This window comes from Miniopterus schreibersii (assembly GCF_964146895.1).
Source record: "Miniopterus schreibersii genome assembly, chromosome: 5".
Taxonomy (NCBI): Eukaryota; Metazoa; Chordata; class Mammalia; order Chiroptera; family Miniopteridae; genus Miniopterus; species Miniopterus schreibersii.
Window position 1 is genome coordinate 7,720,238 of NC_138106.1, and position 23,872 is coordinate 7,744,109.

Sequence of the window (23,872 nt, forward strand, 5' to 3'; positions counted from 1 at the left end):
AATCCAGACCTTCAAAGCCCTAAATCTGCCCCCCAACCCAAATTCCTGTAGCTTCCCCTTCCCCTCCAGACACACACAATGTACTCAGCCCCTTTGGTCTCCCTGCTCTTCCCCAACCCATTGAGGGCCTTTGGCCTTGCTGTTCCCACTTCCTGGAACATTCCTCTCGCCAATACCTTTCTGGCATACTCTCACTTCCTTCTGCTTTCCGAGCAAATGTCTTACCAGAGGAGCTTGCCTGAGCATTCCACATAGAATTGACACCCACCCCTGTCCCCCTCTAATCCCCTTACTCAGCTTTGTTTTCACCACATTGATGCCTTGCTTTATATAGTTACCTCTTTATCCCTACCCCACCCCCATACACTAGAATGCTAGCTCCCTGGATGCAAAGACAGAACATTTTCACTATAACAACCCCAGAACCTAGCCCAGGGCCTGGCACATAGGAGGAGTTCACTGAACCATCTGTATCCTAGCTGATGTGCTCAGAGGAACTTAGGAGATTGCCCCTTGGGAAAAGTGGCTCCAGGGAGTCCAGGATGTCTGGCCCAGTTTACATCCTCAGCTCGTCCTTAGCAGAAACTGAGGCTCCAGGATGAGTCAACAAATTCTGTGAAGTACACTGCCTTTCACAGGGGTGTCATGGCTTCTAAACAGCTGTCCTTGTAGGTCCTGACTCAGTGGACCCTTATAGCAACCTTGAATGAAGCAGTGATTTTCCCCATTTGGTAGATGAAGAACCTGAGGCTCAGCGAGGTTAAGTAATTTGCTGAGGCCCTCGACAGAGAAATGACCCATCTGTTCCCAGCTGTAGCTTCTGGCCACAGGCAAATTTCTTTGAAGTCTGATTTATCTTTAACATTCACACAAATTTTGCATTTCTACTCCATAATTCTGGTGTGTATTTGTTTTAATATAAAAGTAATATTTTAACCTATCAGCTTATTTGGCTTTTTGCTTCTCAGAGTGAGAGTGATACATTAGTGAGAGGCCCCTGTTGTCCTGTGTTTTGGTTTCCTGTGTCCTCTGATGGGCACAAGCCTCTAGATGATTCCCCAAGCTCCTATGAGAACAGAAGTTCCAGAGAAATGCAGCTGTGTCTAAGGAAGGGTCCGGCAGGGAATGGGACATTAGCAAGGGCAATTATTTGACCTGAATGGTCTTTAATCTTTTATTTATCTAAATCAAGATAAGTTTTCTCCTCTTCATAGAAACCCTCAGAGCCTGTGAACAGTCATTTTGTCAGAGAGAAAAATACGTTAGGGGTTGAAGTTGGACTGGACATTTCTACAAGAGTAGGGAGGTGAGTGTGGAGTCCGGTAATGTTGGAACAGAGGACCTGCTGCCCTATCCTGCCATGGCCCATGTGGGAAAGTGGATCCACGTGCTGCATCATCACAGCTGCAGTTACTACCAGGGACATTTGGCATGTGACTTCACAAGGCACTAAAAGGGAAACGAAGTCAAACAAAGAGGACCACTGTCAGAGTTAAGGTGTAGTTAGCTTTTTCAGTCCTGGTCATTCTGCAGGTCTGGGTCTGGCAGGGCACAGCCTTGGCCCCCACCCCCCAGGCCCTCTCCTGAATCTTCCTTTTCCAGTCCTTGGCTGCTGTTCCGAGAGGCATTCCATGGTGCCACAGCTCTGTGGTTCTGAGATGACACCTTGGCTGTTGGTTTCATTATTTGGGAACAGTTATTTGTCGTGGGTACCGGGCATGTCTCTTACCGGCAACCCTTGATAGTAACATCACTTGCCTCATCTGCAAGTGGTTTTGTCATAGTCCCCAGCCTGGAGCTGTCCCGAGATTAAATGGAACCACAAGCAGCAGCTCACATGGACTGACGGAGTAAAATCAGCTGATGATTCTCTTTGGTTGAGTCACGAGGAAGTGCCCTTTCTGCAGGTCTAACATGGTAGAATGTCAGCAGTGACTACTTGTGGTTCCACCGCTACGTCTGCCCTGACACTAGCACAATGCAGGTTTGTAAGCAGGTGGCAGCTGTCCCTGGTCACACGTCCTCCTGCCGTGTGACAGAAGAAAAGGCTGCCTGTCCCCAGAGGTCAGCGCTAAGAGCCTGCTGAGTGCTGCCAGGTGATTTAACTGGGGTCCTTTTATAGGTTTCACTATTGGCACCTGGTTAATGGGTTGGGGATTTAGGGACCCAGCACTGAGTTTGTCTTTTCCTGTTCTGTGCAGCAGGGTCCCAGCGCCTTGATGAAAGATAGTGCATCCTCCGCCTGGTTTCTAAGGCTCATGTGCTCCTGCCTGGCTGGCCCCTGCCCCCGGAACACTGCTTTTCTCTGGCTCTTCTCCCCTGGGGTTCACAGTCTGAACCTGCTCAGCCATCCCAACCCTCCTCTTCTTTTTAAGTGGTGAGAGGATGCCCCATTCTAATCTGTTTCTTTTTTTTTCTTTTCTTTTTTCCCTCTCTCCTTTCTCTTTTCCTCTTCCTTTGCAAAGAATGTATTTCGGGGGCCCCCCTGCAAGGTTTATGAAACTATGGAAACTTAATCTTTGTTGTCTAGCAGACAGGCCCCTTTGAAACAGCCGCATTCCACATGGCCCGGGGGCCGCTGCTAACGTGGCCCTGGCTTACATGGCTCATGAGGGCCCCCCTTCCAGGGCGCTCAGTGCTACTCTCGGTCCCAGCGTGCCCATTGCATGTTCCCATCACTTTCTATTTCTCGCAGACGGTACAAACCCACCTAGAGTAGGTTACATTTAATGGGGTGAGAAAAATCCACATGGTAAGAGAAAAGTCGCAGGTGAGGTCAAGCCTCTTCCTCCCGGGAGGCAGAATGATTTTCTCCTCTCTGGCTCCCACATTAAAATTCATACAAAAGAGCTCTTTTTATGTTTGATGTATTGCTTTTAAAAACCAAATCCTTCATGTTTTTTCATTTTTGGTTCAGACCTCTTGGCCGACCCAGCAGGAATTTGGAAGTTGGCTGTGCTGCTTCTCGCAAATGCTGAAAGCTATGTCGCTGAGAGTCCCTGGCTGCTGGGAAGACGGAACGGAATGGGTGGGCTGGGTGGGCTGGGGAGCCATGGGAGTGCCCCACTCCAGTTTGGGTGTATTCAGGGGCTTATCCCTGTAGACACTGATAGCGAGCACATATGGGGCCCTTTACAATTCTTACTGAAATTTTTCATGAGCAAGAGTGTTTTTAGGGTTACCCAAGGCACAGTGAGGTGGGCGTAGATTTTGTTTTGGACAGGCGCATACATTGCTGTTTTTCCCTTCATTTGAAATCTTTTCTGTTATGATTCATGTTCCAGAAGATCCTGGATAAGGCATATTTAATCCACTGTAGCTCAGACTAAGACACACCTTAATTTGTTATTTTATTCTATCGAGAAAGCACATTGTCCAACACCCGAATTCTTTGCTATAAAAAGAATCAGAAGCTGCCACACCAGTGCCACATCTGCACAGATAGGCAATGATGGTGAAAGGAATGACTTAAGAAAATTCTGCCAACTTCATAATTTTTTTAAATGGAGAGAACACCAAAATCCTGCCATCTCCTGCTTGCCAAAACACAAGTACTGTTCAGGCTGACTGAAATGACATCCTGCCTGATCGTCATAGGGCGTCCTAACCCGCCTTCCAGTGCAGACATCCCCCCCTTGCTGAATCTTGACTGACCAGAGTGGAGCCTTCTTTCTGCCTTCTGGATCTTTCTCTGTGGATGAGCAGAAACTTAAGACTCTGAGAAAGGCAGCTAAATACAGAATGTGTCTTTGTGATTATTTTTATGTCTTTATTCTGAATATAGGAGCCAAGGTAACATCATAGGGCCCTACTTCATAATCCTGCACAATTCATTGAACTCTCTTTAGCCACTAAATTAGCCCAAAACCAAACAAACAGATAACATGCTTTTTAAAAATGATGCTATTTGAGACAGGCAAGAATATAATGAAACAGGTACTCTTCTTAAACCTTGGTGGGAATGTAAGTTGGAACAGCCTTTTGAAAAGCAACTTGATAGTAGCATTAGGAATCACAAGAAGTTTATATCCTTTGATCCAGTTATTCTACTTCTAGTCATGTACCCTTAAGAAATAATCAGATGTATGGGGAAACCCATACTCATGAAGATTTATAATTAAATACATTGTATACAGCAATTTGATGGAATTTTATCCATCAACAGAAAGACTAACAATATAGAGAAATGCTCAGATCAATTTAAAAGCAGATTAAATAAATTAATAGTTCATAGGTTAAAATCTTAAAACATGCATCTGAAAAAGAACTAGAAAATGGAAAAGTAGCAATAGTTGTGTTAGGGTGAATGTTTACATCTTTCTATTTTCCAAACTATAGTATGATTACTTTCATAAATTACATACCCTATGTACTTCTGACTATGGTAAAAGAAACATTACTTTGGCGTTCACCAGTTTAGAATTCATGACTGTGGACAGAGTAAACTGAAATTTCCTTTGTTTATGGACACAAACAGAATTATAGGGAAAATGCTTAAATTACTTGAGTAGTTCAAGCTTGAAGTCATACTTTAGCACAGTTTTCATTAATTGAATGCATTTGAAAGAAGTAGACTGCATTAAGTAATTTTTCACATTAGACTAGAGTCGTCTGACTATGAATCTATTCTCTGTGTGACATGAGGTGGGTGAGGTGGTGTGTAGAATTCAAGAAGTAAGAACAGATCGCTTGTGAGGCTGTAGATGGTCATTTTGTTGCCTTTTTAAGTAGGATAATGAACATACTCATTTGCTAACAGAGGGATTCTCCTCTCATACCCACTAGAACTTTCTTAATCAAAAAATGTGTTCCCGATCTTAAAAAAAAAAAAAAAAAAAAGATGCCGTACAGAATCTGACCACTGGCAGTTACAGAGCTCTGGCATATGACTGCACCCCAGTCTGTAGGAAATGGGGTGATGGCACTTGGGGCTCCCTTGCATGCCACGTATTACAATAATGAGTTATTCATCTTTACCAAAGAAGTTATTTATCCTCACTAAAAATTCCTTTGAGTTTTTATAACTTCAGGATCTTTTTAATAACACACTCATTTTCTATAATAATCTCCAACTGGAACGCAGCACATGAGCCTCTCTTGCAAACTCCGCCCACAAGTCCTCCTCTCCCTCATTACAGACCTGGTCTATGGCAGGAACTTTCATGTTCCTCCTTGCATTTTAATGCTTATCGTAAAAAGCGTTATGAGAAGTTCCAGGCAGTTTCATTTCGTGAAAGCACACCCAGCAATCTCGATTTCATTAGAATGTTAAGCTTCATTTACTATTCTTGGCCTTATGAGGCTCATTTGCTGAGACAGCGTTTAGCAGTAGGTCTGGATGTGTGTCCATCCCCATGTTCTGCTGGAGGGTCCACTCGGGTCCCCTCTGTTGACAAAGGGTGGCCATGCTGTGATGTTTGGCCCCATTTACACTGTGCCCAGCCCCACTGCACTGTGAACCCAGCACACTGTGGCATTGCCCCTCACTTTTGCCAGTGGCATGGGTTCCTCACATTCCTAGAGGTTCTATAGGACGCTTCTCCAAGCATTTAGCCTGGGTGCAGGAGGGATGCCTGCATAGCACAGCTTTAGGAAGACATAGTGCCATCTCCAGGAGACGGCACGTTTTATCTTTTCTGGGGAGTGGCTACTGAACAGTTTCCTAGAGGCTTGAGGGAGTTGACCGAATCAAGCAAAATGGAAGAAACATATGAGCAGATTGGAGCCAAGGAGAGGGATGACAAGCAAAAGAGATAAGCAGGAGACAGTGATGTCTCCCTGACCACTCTCGATGGATGGGCCGGGGTGGAGGCAGCTTCCAGCCTGGTGTCAGCACAGGCGAACTGGGCATTTATCCACAAGGAAACAACCACCACCGAATTCACATAGCACTCGGTAGCTTTATCGTGTTTTCACAGGTCTCTTCTCTTTATCTTTCTCAATGTCACGTGAGGTAGGATGGGAAACAGGGTGATTCCTCTTTTTCCAGAATCTACTTTGGCAGGGGACCTCTGACAAGGGTGCCCTGTTGTAAAATGGCCTGATCTGGAATGTGGGAGCTGCCTCCTCTCTTGGAAGAGGTACTGCCATGGAGCCTCTGTCCCTTCCATCTTGTCAGAGGGAAGAGCTCACGTTAACTAAAAGCCCACACTGTGCCAGGTGCTCTGCTCAGGTTGTCCAAGCACAGTGACACATTTACTTCTTAAGAGGTCCAGCGGGGTGAAGGGGCGGGGTCCAGTTTTATCTTCAAGGAGACTGGGGTTCAGCGTAGGCAGGCGACCTCAGGGAGATCCCCAGTGAAGCGCCTGTGCTGGATTTTCAGTGATCCCTGTTGTGGCAGAGGACTGAACCAGCAGCCCCTCACTCTGGATGGAGCGAGTACTTGCTGAATGGTGGTTATGCTGGACCTGGAGAGGCCCCACACTCCCACCATGGCCCTGGGCGACCCTCTTGGAAGAGCATCCTAAACTGAGTCACACATGCGTGTGCACACGTAAGCACACTCACACACTGCCAACCAAAAAATATGAGCAGTCCCTACTCCTGGGATTTGTTCAGTACTTCTTGGCCCCAATAAGTTCCTGCTCCGAAACGCAGCTGAATGCAATGCTATATGTAGCTGAAATTACTAACAAAGGAAGCTTCCACACATACTCACTTCTTTAAAAACAGTTCAGGGTTTGCTGTGCCTTAAGCCCCACCCCTCACATGAAGTGAACTGCCTCCCCTTGAACTCTGACCCATTTTATTGTTGCTAAGTCTGAAGTGGCCCCCTTGACTTTGTGTTGCTGATCATCCTTCTTGTTGATATCTTTTCTCCTGATTGATTAAACGTCAGTGCGAATTAAACTTTCCTTGAAATTTGTTTGCATTCTCCCCTGTAGCTAATGTGGCATTTTAATGAAGAGGAATCCAGTTTATAAATGTTTGTTACTAAAAACTAACCCCCCCATATGACTTTGTCATTCTCTGAGATGGTTCAGGATGCCTTTAAAAATTTTTTTGAAGAAAAATGAAACAAAGAAAACCCATGGAAAAGATTTATGTATTTGGTTGGGGGAGGGGGAAATTAAACTTCTCATAATAGTTTTTAAATTAAATTTTGTACTCGTCCAAATCCTTTCCTTCTCCACCCCTTCCTCTGATATTCCCTCACTCATTAAAACAGGATTTTGATGGTATTCGCAGGGAAGCTGATTTACTGGAATAAAGAAGTTCTTTAAGTTTTAAATTTTGGAACATTCCCAGTGTGTCTGAACCCGGGTTTCAGATTTTACTGGCATTTTGTTGGCAGAGCAGTCTTTGGAGCCTGTCCTTATTTGAGCGTGTTTCCTGACACCTTTGGCGGTATGGTACTATGTTTTTTAGATTTAAAACAAAGTTTAAATAGAAAAGCATATATAAACATATACAGAAGATTGATTATAACATGTCAAGCAAAATAAAAGGGCAATAAAAACTCTCAAAAATTAACAAATGGGAAGCACTTTCTTTTTAAAGGGGCAGGAAAAGGCAAAATGAAGACAAAGATTGCAGGAGAGAGATGTTTCAGAAACCCCAGGAAAAGCTGATTTTTCATCTGCGCTTATTGTCATCTCCATGCATAAGTGTTCTATTGAAACAGGGTGAGGATAATGCACTGCGCACATGGTCGGTACCTGCAGTCACATCAGGGCCATAAACAGTAGCCACCTGAGATTAAGGGAAAGCTTATGGAGATGAGGGCAGGGTGACAGCACCCTACATGTTTTGGAGGAGTCTCCAAGGCCAGCCACAGAGGGAATCCTTTGCCCTGCCCTTCCCCTTCCCCTTCCCCTTCCCCTTCCCCTTCCCCTTCCCCTTCCCCTTCCCCTTCCCCTTCCCCTTCCCCTTCCCCTTCCCCTCCCCCTTCCCCTCCCCATCCTGGGCCTAAAGGGACAAGAGACGAAATAGTATTTCCAAGAGCTCCTTGGAGAATCAGTGAGCGTAGAGACCAAGGCCCAGCGTTGGGAGAGCCACTGAGTCGTAAAGCTAGCGTCTCATTTAATGGGGACACCCTATGAGAATTCCACAAAGACCAGGAACAGGCCAGGATGCCCACTCCACATCTATTTAACATCATCCTAGAGATATCAGCCATTTCAAATAGACAAGAGAAGTCAATTAGAGGCATACACATTGAAATAGAAATAAAACTCTCTGTGTATGATAGTATGCCCAGGTGAAACTAACTGAAACAAAAGAATTTGGTTAAGGGAGCAGGATACACTGTCCTGCCAGCATGAAGCCTGAACAGAGGCCTGTCTCAGGGTAGAAAATGGAATTGGGGAGGGGTGATTGGAAAAGCACAATTTGAATGAAAATCTGTGATAGAATTGGATTCTGAACCAGGTTTAGTTATGAGGGCCATAAACCCAGCATATCATGGAGCAAAGCCCTGCGTGAAAGAAAGAGGCCCCTTGTCCCACTGAGTGAAGAGTTAAGCTGGTGCTAAGCTTTCTGGTCCAACAAGCTCTGGCAGGCTGCTTGATCTCTGGCAGGGCGGGGCTCGAGAAAGGCTCTGGAGAGAGGTCTGAGCTGTGCAAGGGAAGGAGGAAGGGTGATATCCAGGGCAGCAAGCTGGTGAAAGAAGCAATGGTTTTGAGGCCAGCTGGCAGGGGCAGGAAATTCTTCCTCATAATTACCCCTGAGTGGCGCAGTACTGGGGTGGAAAAAAGCTCCCAGTGAGGGCCTGAGTGGTAGGGTGGAGCTTCCCTTTCTAGAGGAAGAAATTCATTACCTTCATGTTGCTTTGTCTGCCCAGGTGTTTCAGCAGCCCCTTAGCTCTGTAGGTAAGGAAACTGCTTATTGTAGTATTTTATGTAAGTTTGGTAAGGAAAGATGGACATATTTGAAACAAAAACATGTAGAGAGCAAGGAAAACACCTACTCAGACACAAAAGGCAGGACTAATGAACTTTGGCACAAATGTGGTGTCTAATTTGTAAAAATTTTAGATGACTCTCAGTTCTTAAAAAAATGCAAGAACCCCATTTTGATTTTACTCTTTGGTTCTATATTTTCATAACTTTCCAGAAAATGTATAACCCCCAGGACCTTCAAACTTAAACAACTGGAAGATGCATTTTAAGAGACTGGTGGCATGTCTACATTTAAATTTTGTTTTGATAAAGGAACAGATTCTTTGATAGTGACTCAGGGAGTGGGCCTTGGAGCCAGGCAACCCTGGTTAACTGTGCTGGGACTTCCCCAGGCTCTGTAACCCATGTAGCCCCCACTTCCTCATCAATAAAATGAAACCACATGGCAGTGACCATCACAAGAGGTGTTAGTGTGTGTGAGAAAATTGCTCATACCAAGGGCCCAGCACATGGTTGGATGCTCAGTAAATGGAACCATTGCATTATGTGCAGTCTAGAACCTTGTGATACTTTGAGTACATGAAGATCCCATTTTTTACCTGTAGTTAAAGATCCATGGGTTATTGATTAATTAATTAGTTCACAAGGCCTTGGAGAAATCTTAAAGCGAGTGGGAATGGTGCTATGTTGGCCGGTGTGCTCACTGTAAGGAGCCTGTCATATTGAGGTAGTAGCCAAGAGTGGTGTGTGTGTGTGTGTGTGTGTGTGTGTGTGTGTGTGCACGTGTGTGACAGAGGGAGGGAGGGAGGGAGAAGGATGCTGAAAAGCATTTTATAAAATTCAACATCTTGATAAATATATTCCAAAAATAGGAATTAATGGACATTTTCTGAATATGATTGTGTATGTGTCCTAAAGATAGCATCTTACTTAGTGAGGTGCAAATGCTAAAGAGTGTGACGTCGTGGTCCGTTGGTGAGGCTCCTCAGAGACACATACCCTGTCCACTCGGGTTCATTGGTAATGAAGGGGTGCCTGGCAATATCTAACAAAGCTACATATGCATTTTCCCGCTTCTAGAATTTACCCTGAAGATACACCTTCAACAATACAGAAATACATGTGAACGAGGGATTCGTTGTCCTGTCATTTTGGACTCTGCCTAAATGCCTGTGCATCGGGAGTGGTTGCGTAAGTCAGGCTCCACTCACACAGTGGGTATTACTTAGCCGTAGAAGAGAATGAGGAGAAGCTCTGTGAACTTAGAGAGAATGTTTCTAGTTTATAGTAAGTAGGGCAAAAACGAAAAGCAAAGGAGTATCTACAAAATGGTAACTTTCTCTAAGGAAGAAAGGGAAATAAGAAAACATGCATGTATCTGTTCATTCGTGCAGGAAAAACCATGGGAAGAACAAATCAGCAACTAGTGAGATTAGTTGAATTGTTATTTACAGAGAGTGGAGCAAGGGGAGATCTAGGTAGAAGGGGGACGAGACACTTTTCAAAGTATGCTTTTCTATACAGTTCTGACCCTTGGAACCAAGTTAAAAATAGAGAAGCAGCAAGATTGGATCGAGGACCCTATAATGGAATACAGAAGTACAATTAAGCCTAAGCTTAATTCACATTAATAACATAACCACACTAAAGTAAAAGAAGAAGGAACAAGCCCAAGGAACTTTTAAACATAATATTTACTATATCCCCTCAGGCTAAAGACAAAAGGAACTACATAAATATTGAACCCGAGTTAGTAAGTTTGTTTTTCACAGTAGCATGGGTCAGCAATTCTGAAACCACTTTTGTGTATTACAGTGTTGAGCAAATAAGTGAATACATTTGAGATAATGCGAGCCAGATTTCTCATTATTGGAGAAAGGAGTTACAAATATAGAAAGGGGAGACCAGAGTGAACCTTGTGTTGGAGTGGAATTGGAGTTTCCAGTGAATTCATGGCTTTTAAGGTAGATGGATGGATGTATGGGTGGGAGGGAGGAAGGAAGGAAGGAAAACACTTTCTAGCTCTTTTCCTAGCATCCAGATTTGTTTTATAAATACTGTTCTCCACTAAATGAAGCCAAATCTCCTTACATAAATGGCCGATTCCAGGGCTGAGACTGAGAAAGTTCAAAAGGAGCCTGGAACCTCTTATGCCAGAAAGTAAGGAAATGCTGAAAGAGAACTGGGACATCTCTGCAGGAACCAGGAACCAGCTTGTAGGAGCTTCTTCCACTTGCCCAATCTGGGGCAACTGTGCTTCAAAATAAATAATGATAGGAAAGTGTATAACCTATTGAGTAAGAATCCCTAAGTCTATTCTGATATAAATAGGTAATTAGAAAGATAAATAAGTGGGGAGAAGAAAGAGCTCTCACAGTACTATCCCAACAAGTAAATATGAAAAAAATGATGGAATCAGAAAATCACTGTTTGGCTATCATCAAATAAATAATTGAGTCAAGCAAGACTCATTCACAGATGCAAAACTAGTAGATTAAATTTTATGAGAGACATTTACCTTTCCCCAAGTATTTATTAATTACAGTAGAAAAACAGTAACTTCACAGTGCAAAAACCTGGCACCCTGCACCTTAACCAGGTGAGCCAGAGTTAGGCCACCACTTTCTGTGTGTTGGTATTGAACAAATATTGGCTCACCGGTTATAACAGATGTTCCTCCCTAATATGAGGTATTCATAATAGGGAAACTGAGGGGAGATTGGGTGTATGGGAAGGGAACTCTGTTCATTCTGCTTAGTTTTTCTATAAACCTAAAGCTCAAAAAATAAAGTCTAGTAATTCAAAAAAATACTATATTGTGACACATGAACATATATGAAATGGACATTTCTGTGTCTACAGTTTCACTGAAACACAGCCACACTTGGTCATTTACATATTATCAAGGGCTTCTTTTGGGCTGGGGCCTCAGGGGAGGATATTGGCAGCAGAGACCATATGGCTCACAAAGACTAAAATAGGATGCCGGCAGCTGCATGCAGGCCATCTCCTCCTTGCCATCTCCCCAGCCCAGAGGCATCTGTGCGAGGACCATAACCAGATTCAGCCTGCCACCTTTGCAGAGGCCACATGCTCCACCAGGCACCCAGTGCAAGGGATGGGCATGTCGTGTGAGTTATAGGAGGATGTGTGCAGTGAGCCTGTGAAAGCTCGGACAGTTGGTGGCCTTTGCATTGCGAGTCTGTGATCTCTGGAATGGAGGAGTTTACTCACCAGCTAGTGAGCTGGTGGACGCGTGCATAACCTACTTGAAGAAGAGCTGGGTTTACATAACTCTGTTTGTTAATAGCCTATTTCCTGGTTATAAAATGAATGTACTCCAAGTGCAGGAATATTAGAAAATTCAGAAAAGTATAAAAAAGAAAATAAAACCACTTGAAATTCTTCTACCCAGAGATTACATAGAACAACACAAAAAATGTTGAAATCGTCACATAATTATGCCTCCACATTCTGGAGACAGCCGCCGCTAGCGTGTGCCCTGGATTCTCCTATCAATGCACATAGCAGTACAGAGCCTGCATAAATGAGACCAGTGATACTGTTCTTAAGCCTTTCTTATTAATTACCAATGAAATAAGAAAGTCCACAACTGTGTATCAGCATCATTTTTAGTACCTCAAATAATGAATTTTTACAGTTGTCAGGAATGTATTTTGTAAAATATATCTATGCATGTTTTATTAATGGGGGAAAAAGTGTAAAAGAATATATACCTTTAATAAGAAGAGGAGACAATAACAGTGGGAATCTCCAGAAGGTAAAGACAGAATTATATGATGATTTGAATGTCTTCTTTCTGTTCTGTGTAATCTCTGGGTGGTAAATTTCCAAGAAGGACTTCTATGGATGGCTTATTTTCTGCCTTGTACTTATCCATATTTTTCGAATAATTATACTCCTTAAAATAACTGCAACTAATATTTTGCTATAGTTCCTAAGAACTTAAAATGTGTATCTTAAACATCATTGAAGTCATGCTGTCTATAGGCTTTTGATCAAATCACCTCATGGTGTCCTTTTGCCCACATCGCCGGTGGTGCATTGACTCTTTCGTGCGGGGCTGCTGTGATGCTTTTTCAAAACTCCCCTACCATGATCATTGACTATTGGTATTGTTTCTGATTTTTCACGGTGTAATATTGTGATGAGTAGTTGTGCCCCAGATCCTTTTGTCTCCCTGTCTGAATACTTCTTAGGCTTTAATCATAGAAGTACAGTCACCAGGTGAGAAGGCATAACATTTTTAAGGATTTCATTGCATACGAAAAACTGGCTGTATGGATTTCTGCTCATTAATTACTATCAAATAAGCTCTTACTCATTGGTTATAATAAAATGGGGCTACAGATAACTGTTACTGTCTTATTTTTAAAGCAGATCTTTTAGTCCTGTTCTTAGTAGTACTTATGAATAGTTAATTACAAATATATCTGAACATAAAATCCTGCTTTCCCCAAAAAACTTTCAAAATGATTTTAAAGGTAACTAATCATGTTAAAGAAAAGTTTAAAAAGAAAGAAAAGAGCTTTTGTCAAATCTCATCCCTTCCTTTTGTATGAATTTTACATAGTTGGAGTAAAAGTGTATGTAGTTTTTATATCAAACTTTTGTAATTTAAGGTTCTATTGCAAGCATTTCATTCATGTTCTACAGTCTTCATAACTATGATTTTTAATGACTACAAATTATTCCATTGACTTCATGTACCATAATAACATAACCACCCCCCTGCTGAATTCCTTAGGTTATTTACAAATTTTTACTTGTATAGCACTATGATGAATGTCGACTATTTCCTTAGGTTTGGGTCCCCAAAGTGGATTGACTGGGTATGAATTTAGATGATTATTCTTTCAGAATTTTCACTAATTCATACTGGCCTGTCTTCTAGGTTAGTCTTAATTATTGAAGTTTTATTCCAGCGACCACATGAAATTCAGGACGCTCCCGCTGGCAGAGCCCCCAGTAGGTCCTGTGATGTCCTTAGGAATCTCAGTGGCCAGGACACTGTCCTGTTTGCAGAGGGACCCTTATGGGTCTCCGGATGTTTCAGACAAAAACAACGCTTTCCTTGTAGCCCAGCTGGTACTACAGTGAGCGCACTCGGCTGCCCCTTGGAGAAGCCTTTTACTCCCCAGCCTTCGCCCACAGGGAAAGAAGGCACCCAGCAGCAGGGTGGGGTCGGTGCAGGCCCCTCTTCTTTGTCCTTTTTCTGTTTCCTTTTGTGAGAATATCATCAAGCCTGGATGGAAATGCATTTACGGTGCCTCCTTGCTGCTAAAGCAGACTCGCAACTTCATTTGGAGAGATGCACAGTTTACAAGGTTCATAAATGCTTCTTTGTTGCCTGTGGCCGTGCGGTTTGGCCCCCAGAGTTATCTCAGATGCACAAATAAATCTGGCGGCCTCCAGTTGTCTCCGGTTCAGCGTTGCCCCCTTCCCCGTTCGTCTCCCTCCTCGCCGTTTCCTCTTGGCCTTCAGCGGCACAAACCTAGTCTTCTCATCAATATGCCCTGTTAACTGCTGCCAAGCCTCCAGCAGTTTAGTGCATATGTTCCCTTAATCATTTCTCTTTGTTCTAGAAGTCTGTGTTTGGTTTCTGAATATCCCCCACCCCCTACCCCCCAATCCCACCGTCACCGTCGCTGGCAACAGCACATGAAGTGTCTAATGTCTGTTTAAAGAACATCCTAGATTGCCTGGCATGGAGAGTGCCGCCTCAGTGTGCTCACAATGTGCTAAATCACCCCCTTCCCATAGAGGTTTGTTAGCTCCTCCTGAGAGCCCATGGCCTTGCCCAGGTGAAGGGCTGCAGGGCCCTCTGGGAAGCAGAGGTGGCTGGAAGACAATTTACCTCCCTTCACAGACAAAGCCTCCTTCTTAGGCCTTTCTATCAGTCCAACACAAGAAAAGGACACTTCCTTCTTGGAGCCTGACGGTGTCTAGGCACCGTCGATCTCAATGGGTTATTCATGGTGTCCAAGAGAAATACCTCTGGAGCTGTATTTCATGGGAGATGGAAGTAGGCCTGGCCTGCAGGCAGGTGGCCTGCTTGCTGGGAGCGCTGTGCCTGTAGCCCAACTGGCCTCTACCCGTCGGGCCCAGCTCTTTCAGCAAGAAAAGGTGTCTCGGGGCTCTTCCTCCCCGGGGCCTGCAAACACCAGTGCACAGCTCCCAGGGGTGCACAGAGACACTGTGTTATTTTTCTCTGCTTTTAAGTATTTTTCTTCTCTTACCGTTTGTAAAGTTCCACACATTCCTTGAGCCTAGAGGAGAGGAGGAAGAGCTACTCAGAGTGTGGACTTTCTTTAGGGCCCTTTCTCCTTGGCACGGGGGTGCTTTGGAACCCTGGAAACTATTATGGGAAACTTTGTTTATACAGAATACCATCTTTCCCTCATCTGTGCCTTTGCCTCTTCCTTCCGCCAAAAAGTATTCAAAGAGGCCCCAGCAGCTGCCCTGACAGTGGGCAAACCTGATTTTTGCTTTAATAAATCCTACCATGAACTATGCCTGCTTAATACCTGGTCAGCAGCTCCTGGGAGTGCAGAGGAAAACCGTCCTAACACAGAGTTAACATATGTAAAACGTAGCTGGGAGGAAATTCGCAGAGAGGGTTTTTTTCCCCCTCTTTCTTTTTCAGAAAAAAGTTACTGTTGCCTCGTTTGGTGGAGATACAGTGCACTTTTCTACCTATCCCCCCGAAGGGAAGTTTGTATTCTTTTAAATGAGACCATTTTAAAAGCAGAACTCAAGCCTAAAGTGACCCAAGGTTCTCTGAGTTCTCAGAAGGTGTAGATTTATTTACTATAGTTAAAACATAATTAGTTCTCAGGGGAGAGTGTATCTTTTAAACGGCTTTATTGCCACCATATTGGTTTTCTGAATAATCAGAAACTTCTGTTATGATTATGTTCTAGGGTTCGAACAGAAATGCACTGTAAGTAGAAACAAATGTCAGGAATTGTTAGTTGTCACTCGAAGAAGGGACGCCACACCAGAAAGAACTTGATGGGATATTCCCAAGAAATATAGTCTAACAATGTCTTAAATAAACTGTTTAGCAGCTCAGGCTGGTACACATGCCTCCCCCGCCTCAGTCTTCCCAGAGGCTGAGGATGGGGTATGAGCTTGAAAGCCGGAAGGTGGCCCTTCCTTACCCACATGTTCACAAATGAGTGTAAACAGTGTCCCCACTTTGTCTGCGCTGAAGGATCTCCTGCCCATGTCCCTGTTCTGGCTGACCAGTCTTTCCCACCATTTGCAGGTTGATGTTTGAGATGCCACAGGAAATGGGTTTAATAGCCATCGCAGTCCGCCAAACACAGGGCAAAGGTCAGTCATCTTTTGTTATCATTTCTGTTTTGTCTGTTTTCTAAAATCTGTGCCTTGTGGCCAGAGAGCCCATTGATGGAGTATGCTGATCCTGGAGGTGACTCCAGTTAGAAGTCCTTTGTTTTCATACCCTCCCCCCCATCCTGCAGGCTGAATGGAGAAAGAGGGGTGGAATTGATCGCAAGAGTAAGCCTTAGTAGAATTAAAGCATTTTCTCAAACTGAGACACCTCGTAATCACTTGACATCTGCTTGTGTTGGTTTTAACATTCGGTTGCCTACATCTAAAGTCTCCTTTCTGACACACTCTAGGCATTGCAGTTTGTGACTCATAACTGTGTTATAGAGACAGTTATTTTCCTGAGGGTTCTCTGTGAGGGTCCAGTGTATCTACACTGAGTTCACATGAAGGGACCTTGCACCTGCCAGCCCCTCCCCCAGCTGACAGTAGAATTTGCATGGATTCAAGCCGTGCCCATTCACAGAGTGCCCACAGAGAGGCAGAGGGCTGCTCAGAGCTTCCACCACCTGCTCTTGTCTCAGACGCAAGAGCCCACATCCTTCCAGAATTCATTGTCTGGCTGAGAGCAGATTCTAAGTTTGGTGGTCATGCAGGAGGCACCTGCCTCTGCCCCCCACCCCCACCCCCAGCCAGTGCCAGGCTGACCCAAATGTGCTTTTAACTCTTAGGCTCTTATACCTTTCTCAGAAGGAGCAAAGAAATAAGAAATCCAGTTTTCTGCTTCTTTCTCTTAAACATTTCTTTTGAATATAAAGAGATAATTTTTTTTATCAAAACCTGTGGACTCAATATGATGATTAAAAAAAGAAAAACTTTGATTAACTATACCTCCCATTTTGATTATTTTATTTTCCCAACTTCTATTTTAAGAAAAATAACTCAGAATGTTAATATCAGGGATCACCTTTTAAGTTTGGCTTCCTTTTTTGTTTATTAATGTGAGAGAGAGAGAGGGAGGAGAGAGAGAGATGTGTTGTTCCATTTATTTATGCATTCGTTGGTTGATTCTTGTATGTGCCCTGACTGGGGATCAAACCTGCAACCCTGTTGCATTAGCATGATGCTCTAACTAATTTAGCTACTGGCAGGGCCTCAGCTTCCTTTTTTAAAATAACAGTGAGATATAATTTATATAACATACCGTTCTCCCACTTAAAGTGTACAGTTCTGTGATTTTTAATATATTCACAGGGCTGTGGGTTGTGTGACCATCACCACAATAGAATCACTTCTAAAAAGGGGCTTCTAGGACCTCTCCTGGACTAATATAGATTCGGTCTGGTTTCCCCATCTCTGTTTCGCCTGCATTACCGTATGGTGAGAATTAGATTGAGAGTGATGTTCCCACACTATAAGACTTTGCATCATCAAAGCACAAATGATGTGCTCACAGAAGCAGAACAGTCTGCTCATTATTGGAAACTTGTTCAGCAACAGAGCTTCAGATTTTGGAAAGCTCTGTTGTTGAGTTAACCCCAGAACACGTAAGTGTCTTCATCAGCCCAGCTTTATTCAGGTGGGACATGTCTCCAGTGTGTGGCTTCAAGTCCTTAAGCCCATTTTATGACACAGCATGGGTCTGAGTCTGTTCATGTATCAAAGTGGCCAGTTTCCCAGTGGGCTGTCTTCCAGGACGAGGAAGGAATGTATGGCTGAGCCCCGCAGGATGCGCTCTTTCTACGCTGCTGGTATCCATCCCACTGAGATCCCCGCTGGGACAGAGGATCCCATTTGTCCAGCATCTGATGTCCCTGGCTGTGGTGGAGGCGGTCAGGTCCATTCCTGGGTACCAGGTACGTGCGGCTGCCTCACCTTTATGTCCCCACCCCTGCGTGCAGATGTCGGCTTGGTTTGTGTGTAGCATATGTTTGCATGATGACTGCATGTAGAGCCTTGGCCTGCTCTTTGCAAAGCTGGCAGCAGCGTTCCTGGAGTTTTAAAAGCGCCACCGGGATTTATAGCCGCTTCAGCTCGCCAGAATGGCTTTCTCTCTTGGGGTTCCCTCTGTCCTGTTATCAAACAGCCTAGTAAGGGTGATATTTTTTTATTTTTTTAATTGAAGCACATTGAACTGGATGGAGCTATTTGTCTGTATTTTCTGGTGAAAAGGCTTATTTAATAGACCCAGAAAATCCCTCTCATTTCCTACTCTCATTACCACAGTCTGTGCTCAGCAGAGCTCTCCTTGGTCTGCAGTTGTACGGGCTCAGTGTGCAGGTTCATTCAGGACTCTGCCCCCAGCTGTAGGGACAGATGTGGCGGCTTCATCGTTACTGTTGGGTGCTTTGGTGACAGTGATTAAGAAGACAAGAAAAAAGGGGCAGTTAACACAGTGACTAAAAAGCCTTTTCTCTGGTACCCACCTCCCCCTCACCGGATCTCCCTTCTCAGTTTTGTGGGAAGAATTTCATATGGCCATTAAAAGGGGGGAGGGGTGTCTCCTGCCTTCTTCCCACCTATAGCTCTTACTTATGCAGGCTAGAAACAGTCATCATATTAATTCCCGAGGCAAGATGCTGAGCTCGTGACTCTCAGAGGAGGCCTGTCATCTGTGTTTAAACTAGCAGCAGAGCTCTCCTCTGGCCCACAAGTGCCCTGTGCTACAGCCATGTCCTCACAGTCACTGTATAAAGGACTTGGGTATGTGTCAGGCCACCACCGTGCACAATGAACTGTGATCTTTGTTACTGGCACTCAGCACCCTTGCTGTCTGATGGGCTCAGCTCCTTATACCGTCACAAACCTTCGCAGGCCCAGCCTATAGCCCCTGAGCTGGGCATTTCATCTGGAAGAAAGCAGTGGAGAAGACAAAGTTCTGTCGTGGGGGGAAAGATTTTTAACCCTAGCAACAGGTTAATTAGTCTTAGGAAAATAAGCAAAATACTGAGCCTGGTCTGTTTAGCACTTTCACGGTTGTGATTTTGACCTTGTAGCCTCACCTGTTAACTTAGCGAGCATTCTTTGAGTGCCTGCTATGTGTGAATTGCTGTGCCAGGTGCTGGGGGCTGTAACAGTGCATGGAGTGGGGTCCTCCGTTCTCCTTAAACTCCCACCCAAGTCCATATCCTGTTTTTGCAGTCGTCCAGTTCAGCCTCACCTGTATGATGTGCCTTTGGTTCAGATTTGCATTTATTTTTGACACAGACACATTCACTTGCGCAGTACAGCTACAGGATGATTGAAATACACCCAAGTCATTAGAGTTCACCTTTCTTACATCCTTCACTGGGGCCTTGACTTGTCCCTAGCCAGATGTCACTGCCCAGTCTCCCAGGACTAGACAGCATCATTGTAATGCTCGCCCTTCCTTCTAGACCCACTCTGGCTGCTGCTGTTTTCATCTGTGTGGGCTGCTGCAGCCCTGCTCCCAGCCTCCACTCCTGCTCCTGCTCTGGATGTTCCAGTTGTCCTAGGGGTCCAACTCAAAGGCTGTTTCCTGAACCCTCAATCTACAAACTGTCCCTCCTGTAACACCAACTTCAAATGTCTGAGCCTCTTCTATGGTGTCCCCACGGATGGCTCTGAAGCAGAGCTATTTGTGCGCCTGTTCTGTCTCCTACAGAGTAACCAGCTCTCTGAACGCAGGATTAGTTTTATTTTGGTCCCCAAAGAGCCTAGCCTAGTGCTTTATATATGAGGTCCACAGCAGCCATTTGAATAATGATGGAGACAACGAAAAATAATCATGTGTGGCCCTCCTCTTCATCATGGTATAGATGTCATTGTTTACCTGCGTGACAACCCCAAATTTCATAAACCACATCCTTAACTAAGTGAATCTCAGCATGGGAAATGACACAGACGTTTGAGAGTAGGGCCTCGCAGAAGTGAGTGCCACCCACGGGATGGCAGAGCTGTACTGAGCTTTGGCGGGGGTGCTGTGCTGGGCACAGTGTCAAGGTAGGAGAGTGAGGAGAAAGGGAATTGCCGGAGTTTACCAAGGCCAGTCTCCATGTGACACGTTTTCTAGACTAGCGTTTTCCACCTTGTCACCATGGACATTTGGGCCCCCACATCTTGATTGGGGGCCGTCCTGTGCATTATAGGACGTGGAACTGCATGTCTGGCCTCTGCCCACCAGGTTACAGTAGGGCTCCTTCAAGTTGTGACAATCAGAAATGTCTCCCCATATTGCCCAAGGTCTCCTGGGCAGAATGCCTCCCCTCCCCTCCACTGAGAGCCCTATTCTAGACAGAAAAGCAATAGGAGGCTCCTTCTCAGTAATGGGTGGTGGTGAGCACCCCATGTTTTATTTAGACTTTTGTTCTGGGTTCCTGCTTTTCTTCTCTCAGCATAGAACGCTCTACCAGGGCGGTGAGCTTGAACAGAAACACATTCTAAAAGGCCGAGGTGAAAGAGGGCCCGTTGTAAGAAGAGAAGGGATTTCTTGGAAGCAATAAGCTATATGTAGCATAGTGTTAAGCACCGGGCTTGGTGTTGGAAAGCCCTGGGTTGGAAGCCCGGCTCTGTCACATCTTAGCGGTGTGACCTCAGAAAGCCACGCAATCTCTTTATGCTTCAGTGTCCTCTTCTGTTCAACAGGGATGACACTATTGCCAACACGGGTTTAGTAGAGGGAACATACAACTAGTGCTGAGAAGGGGCTCAGTGCTAGCCTGTCCCCAGGGCAGGAATAGCCAACCCCTTGGCACTCGCAGGTTATCTGCTACTCTGTGGTTTCCGTCACCCTTAGACTGTTTCACTGTGACCACGGCACAGGCAGAGTTGCCCACGCCATACCCTTCAGGACAAATCTACTCACATTACCCAAGCCGATGGTTGGCATTTTTCTCGGATGACTCAGTGAGACAAGTTCCTCCTTGGTATCTTCCTAGTGTTCTATTTGAGCCATGTCTACCTGCCATTCACGGTATTGGTTAATCCAGGGCCATCTTTTTCTTGAGCATAGGCTCCTTGAACCCTGCATCTAGCACATGGTAGCTGCTCTGTGGTGGTGGCTTAATTATCATATGAATTATCATATTAATTCACCAGAGAGGCATCTTCAGAAAGGGATGATAAGCAGTGATGGGGGTGGAAAGAATGAGGGAATTAATGCCAGATATGTTCCTGAGGTCTCTCCCTTTCTAGCCCCAAGAGGTGCTTTAACACTGGCTTGTCCCAAGGAAGTGATTATCATTCTGAAAAAGAAGAGATGATGAAGACCCATGTTTCTGTTTTCGAGAGTATTCTGTTCCCCTTCCTTTTAGCTGGAGGACCTCAGCTGGTCCCTGGTGTCCTGTGATGGCTTGATTAACTTGCAAACTTTCCTTTAGGACATCAACTTACGGGTGAAGTGGCCCAACGACATTTATTACAGTGACCTTGTGAAACTTGGCGGAGTTCTGGTTAACTCCACGCTTATGGGAGAAACATTTTATATACTTATTGGTAAGTTTTTAAAGCCTTTTCCCCAGCATTTTTAAATTAATAAAAATAAAAATGTTTATACATGGGGGAGTGAGTTATCATATGAATTACTTTTTCTTTGAGTCTTGTAGTTATAGGATACAAGGCAGATTGGTTGAAAGTGCTTCGAGGGGTTTAGCCTTCCTGTCTATGGCCATGCATTTCCTTACACCTTTCCACGCTTCTGCTGCTTGTTGAATTAGAAATGGTGAAAATAAACCACAGCGAGTAAACCTCATACCTGTTAGAATGACTAGTATCAAAAAGATAAGAAATAACAAGTGCTGGCAAGGATGTGGAGAAAAGGTACCTTGTGCCCTGTTGGTGGGAATGCAAATTGGTGAAGCCACTGTGAACCTGAGGCTCCTCAAAAAATTAAAAATAGAATTTTCATGTGATCCAGAGAGTATTTTCAGCACCGCGTACACTTAATTTCATTCCTTACATTCCATAGGCGTTTCAGGTATTGTGTGTGGTGCTAAATGAATGAACCAACAAACCCCTGCAGATCTTGCCCTGTTGCTGGAGTTACTTGGTTTTTCAGGTGCAACTTACACTGCTTTATATTTTAAAGACAGCATATTAAAAAACACAGAATGCTGAGTCCAGTCAGTCCTTCCCTTCACTCTGAGAATGGGTCAGAACGTTTACTGAAGAATAGCGTTATTATAAACATCACTTTTGTATAAGGAAGAGTTTGGGGGGGGGGGGTTTCTCAGAGGCCCTGAAAACACTATCGTCTTTCTGCCTAGTTCTTGCAGCATTTCATTGCTGATTGAAGACCCCTTTGAGGTTCATTCAGGGCCCTGCTGAATATGTGGATTTGGCTTCTTTGACTAAGGGCTCCCGGAGAGGATGGTGGTGTTAAGTAACAGCAGAGATAAGCCTATTCAGGCCCCACTGCTGGTAACGCACTTTCCTGAAGCCTTGGCTTGGGAGCATGTAAAGAGCCACTGAAAATGGGTTGGCCCCTTGCTGACAGCGTAAGCCTAGCACCAAAGATGTCCAAGGATAAAGTATTAAAAGATGTGTTCTAGGGTTATACCGTAACCAGGCTATGAAATCTCTGAACCCAGTTTACTCCTTAAGACCTGAATAAAGTTCATTCTTTTCAAGCCTGTGTTCTGTTACTCAAGTGGGAAAAGAAACAAGAGGTTGTCTGAGCTGTGCTACAGTTCTGGGCTAGATCACCCGAGGTATCGTTTCAGAAGCAACTCTGAGGAGTTCTGTTCTGTTCTTGGCTTCTGTGCGATTGAATCAGAAGCAGTTTGCTTCCTCCCAGCTTGCTGGCAGTAAGGTTGGGACAGTCCTGGCCTGATGAGGATAATAAAGGAAGAGTGAAAAGGAAGGTGCCTCAAAGATACATGTCGTTCCCTAAGTGGGCAGGGACACTAAACACAAAATGAGGACAGGAAAGCATGTAGTTACAGTAAAAGCTGCACCTCTTCCCAGGTGGTTGAAAGGAACATGTAGGGTCATCAATAGGTTGAGCTGCTCATGTTGTTCAGTTGTTTGTTCATTTTTTGACCAGGCTGTGGATTTAACGTGACTAACAGTAACCCTACCATATGCATCAACGACCTCATCACAGAATACAATAAGGAGCACGGGGTGGAACTGGAGCCCTTAAGATCTGATCATCTCATCGCCAGAACTGTGACGGTGCTGGAGAACCTGATTGACACGTTTCAGAACGAAGGGCCCAATGGTGTTCTCCCCCTTTATTATAAGTACTGGGCACACAGGTCAGTGCCGGCTCGTCTTCATTCCTTTAAAATTCCTTTATTAAGTCAATAGGTCAGTATCTTAAACTGAGAAACTAATTATGGAGCTAGTTTTTGTGTGTGTTTCTTTAATATATCTATTTCAGAGAGAGGAAGAGAGAGGGGGACAGAGAGATAGAAACATCAATGATGAGAGAGTCATTGATCAGCTGCCTCCTGCACTCCCCTGCTGGGGATCGAGCCCGCAACCTGGGCATGTACCCTGACCAGGAATTGAACTTCGATCTCATGGATCCTAGGTTGGTGCTCAACTGCTGAGCCACTCCTGGCCAGGCGGGGCTAATTTCTGATGGAGGAACTTGGGGGACACCACCTTGAGCAGATTAGCACCACTAGTAACAGGACCAACTGGCCTCTCGCCTCCCACTGGGATGCACTGGAAAGACCACATCACCAGAGAGTTTTCCTGCCAGCACATTTAAGCTGAATCTAATTGTGAGGAGACAGACAAATGTAAAT

The 23,872-nt window shown here is 44.6% G+C and overlaps 2 protein-coding genes across 6 annotated transcripts in view; one reads left to right on the forward strand and one right to left on the reverse strand.

Moving 5' to 3' along the window:
- Positions 1 to 23,872, forward strand: part of HLCS (holocarboxylase synthetase) — a 156,937-nt gene that overhangs the window by 128,489 nt on the left and 4,576 nt on the right. For 3 of the 5 annotated variants that reach the window (XM_081138884.1, XM_081138880.1, XM_081138885.1), the window contains exons 7-10: positions 16,132 to 16,199; positions 17,838 to 18,013; positions 21,497 to 21,611; positions 23,161 to 23,374. In XM_081138884.1, coding sequence (XP_080995010.1) covers positions 16,132 to 16,199; positions 17,838 to 18,013; positions 21,497 to 21,611; positions 23,161 to 23,374 — 573 coding nt within the window. The remainder of the gene's footprint in view (positions 1 to 16,131; positions 16,200 to 17,837; positions 18,014 to 21,496; positions 21,612 to 23,160; positions 23,375 to 23,872) is intronic. The other 2 variants (XM_081138881.1, XM_081138882.1) reach the window with 1 other exon arrangement.
- The window catches only part of CHAF1B (chromatin assembly factor 1 subunit B), a 371,302-nt gene that overhangs the window by 118,940 nt on the left and 228,490 nt on the right, over positions 1 to 23,872 (reverse strand). The gene's annotated exons all lie outside the window — the stretch shown is intronic.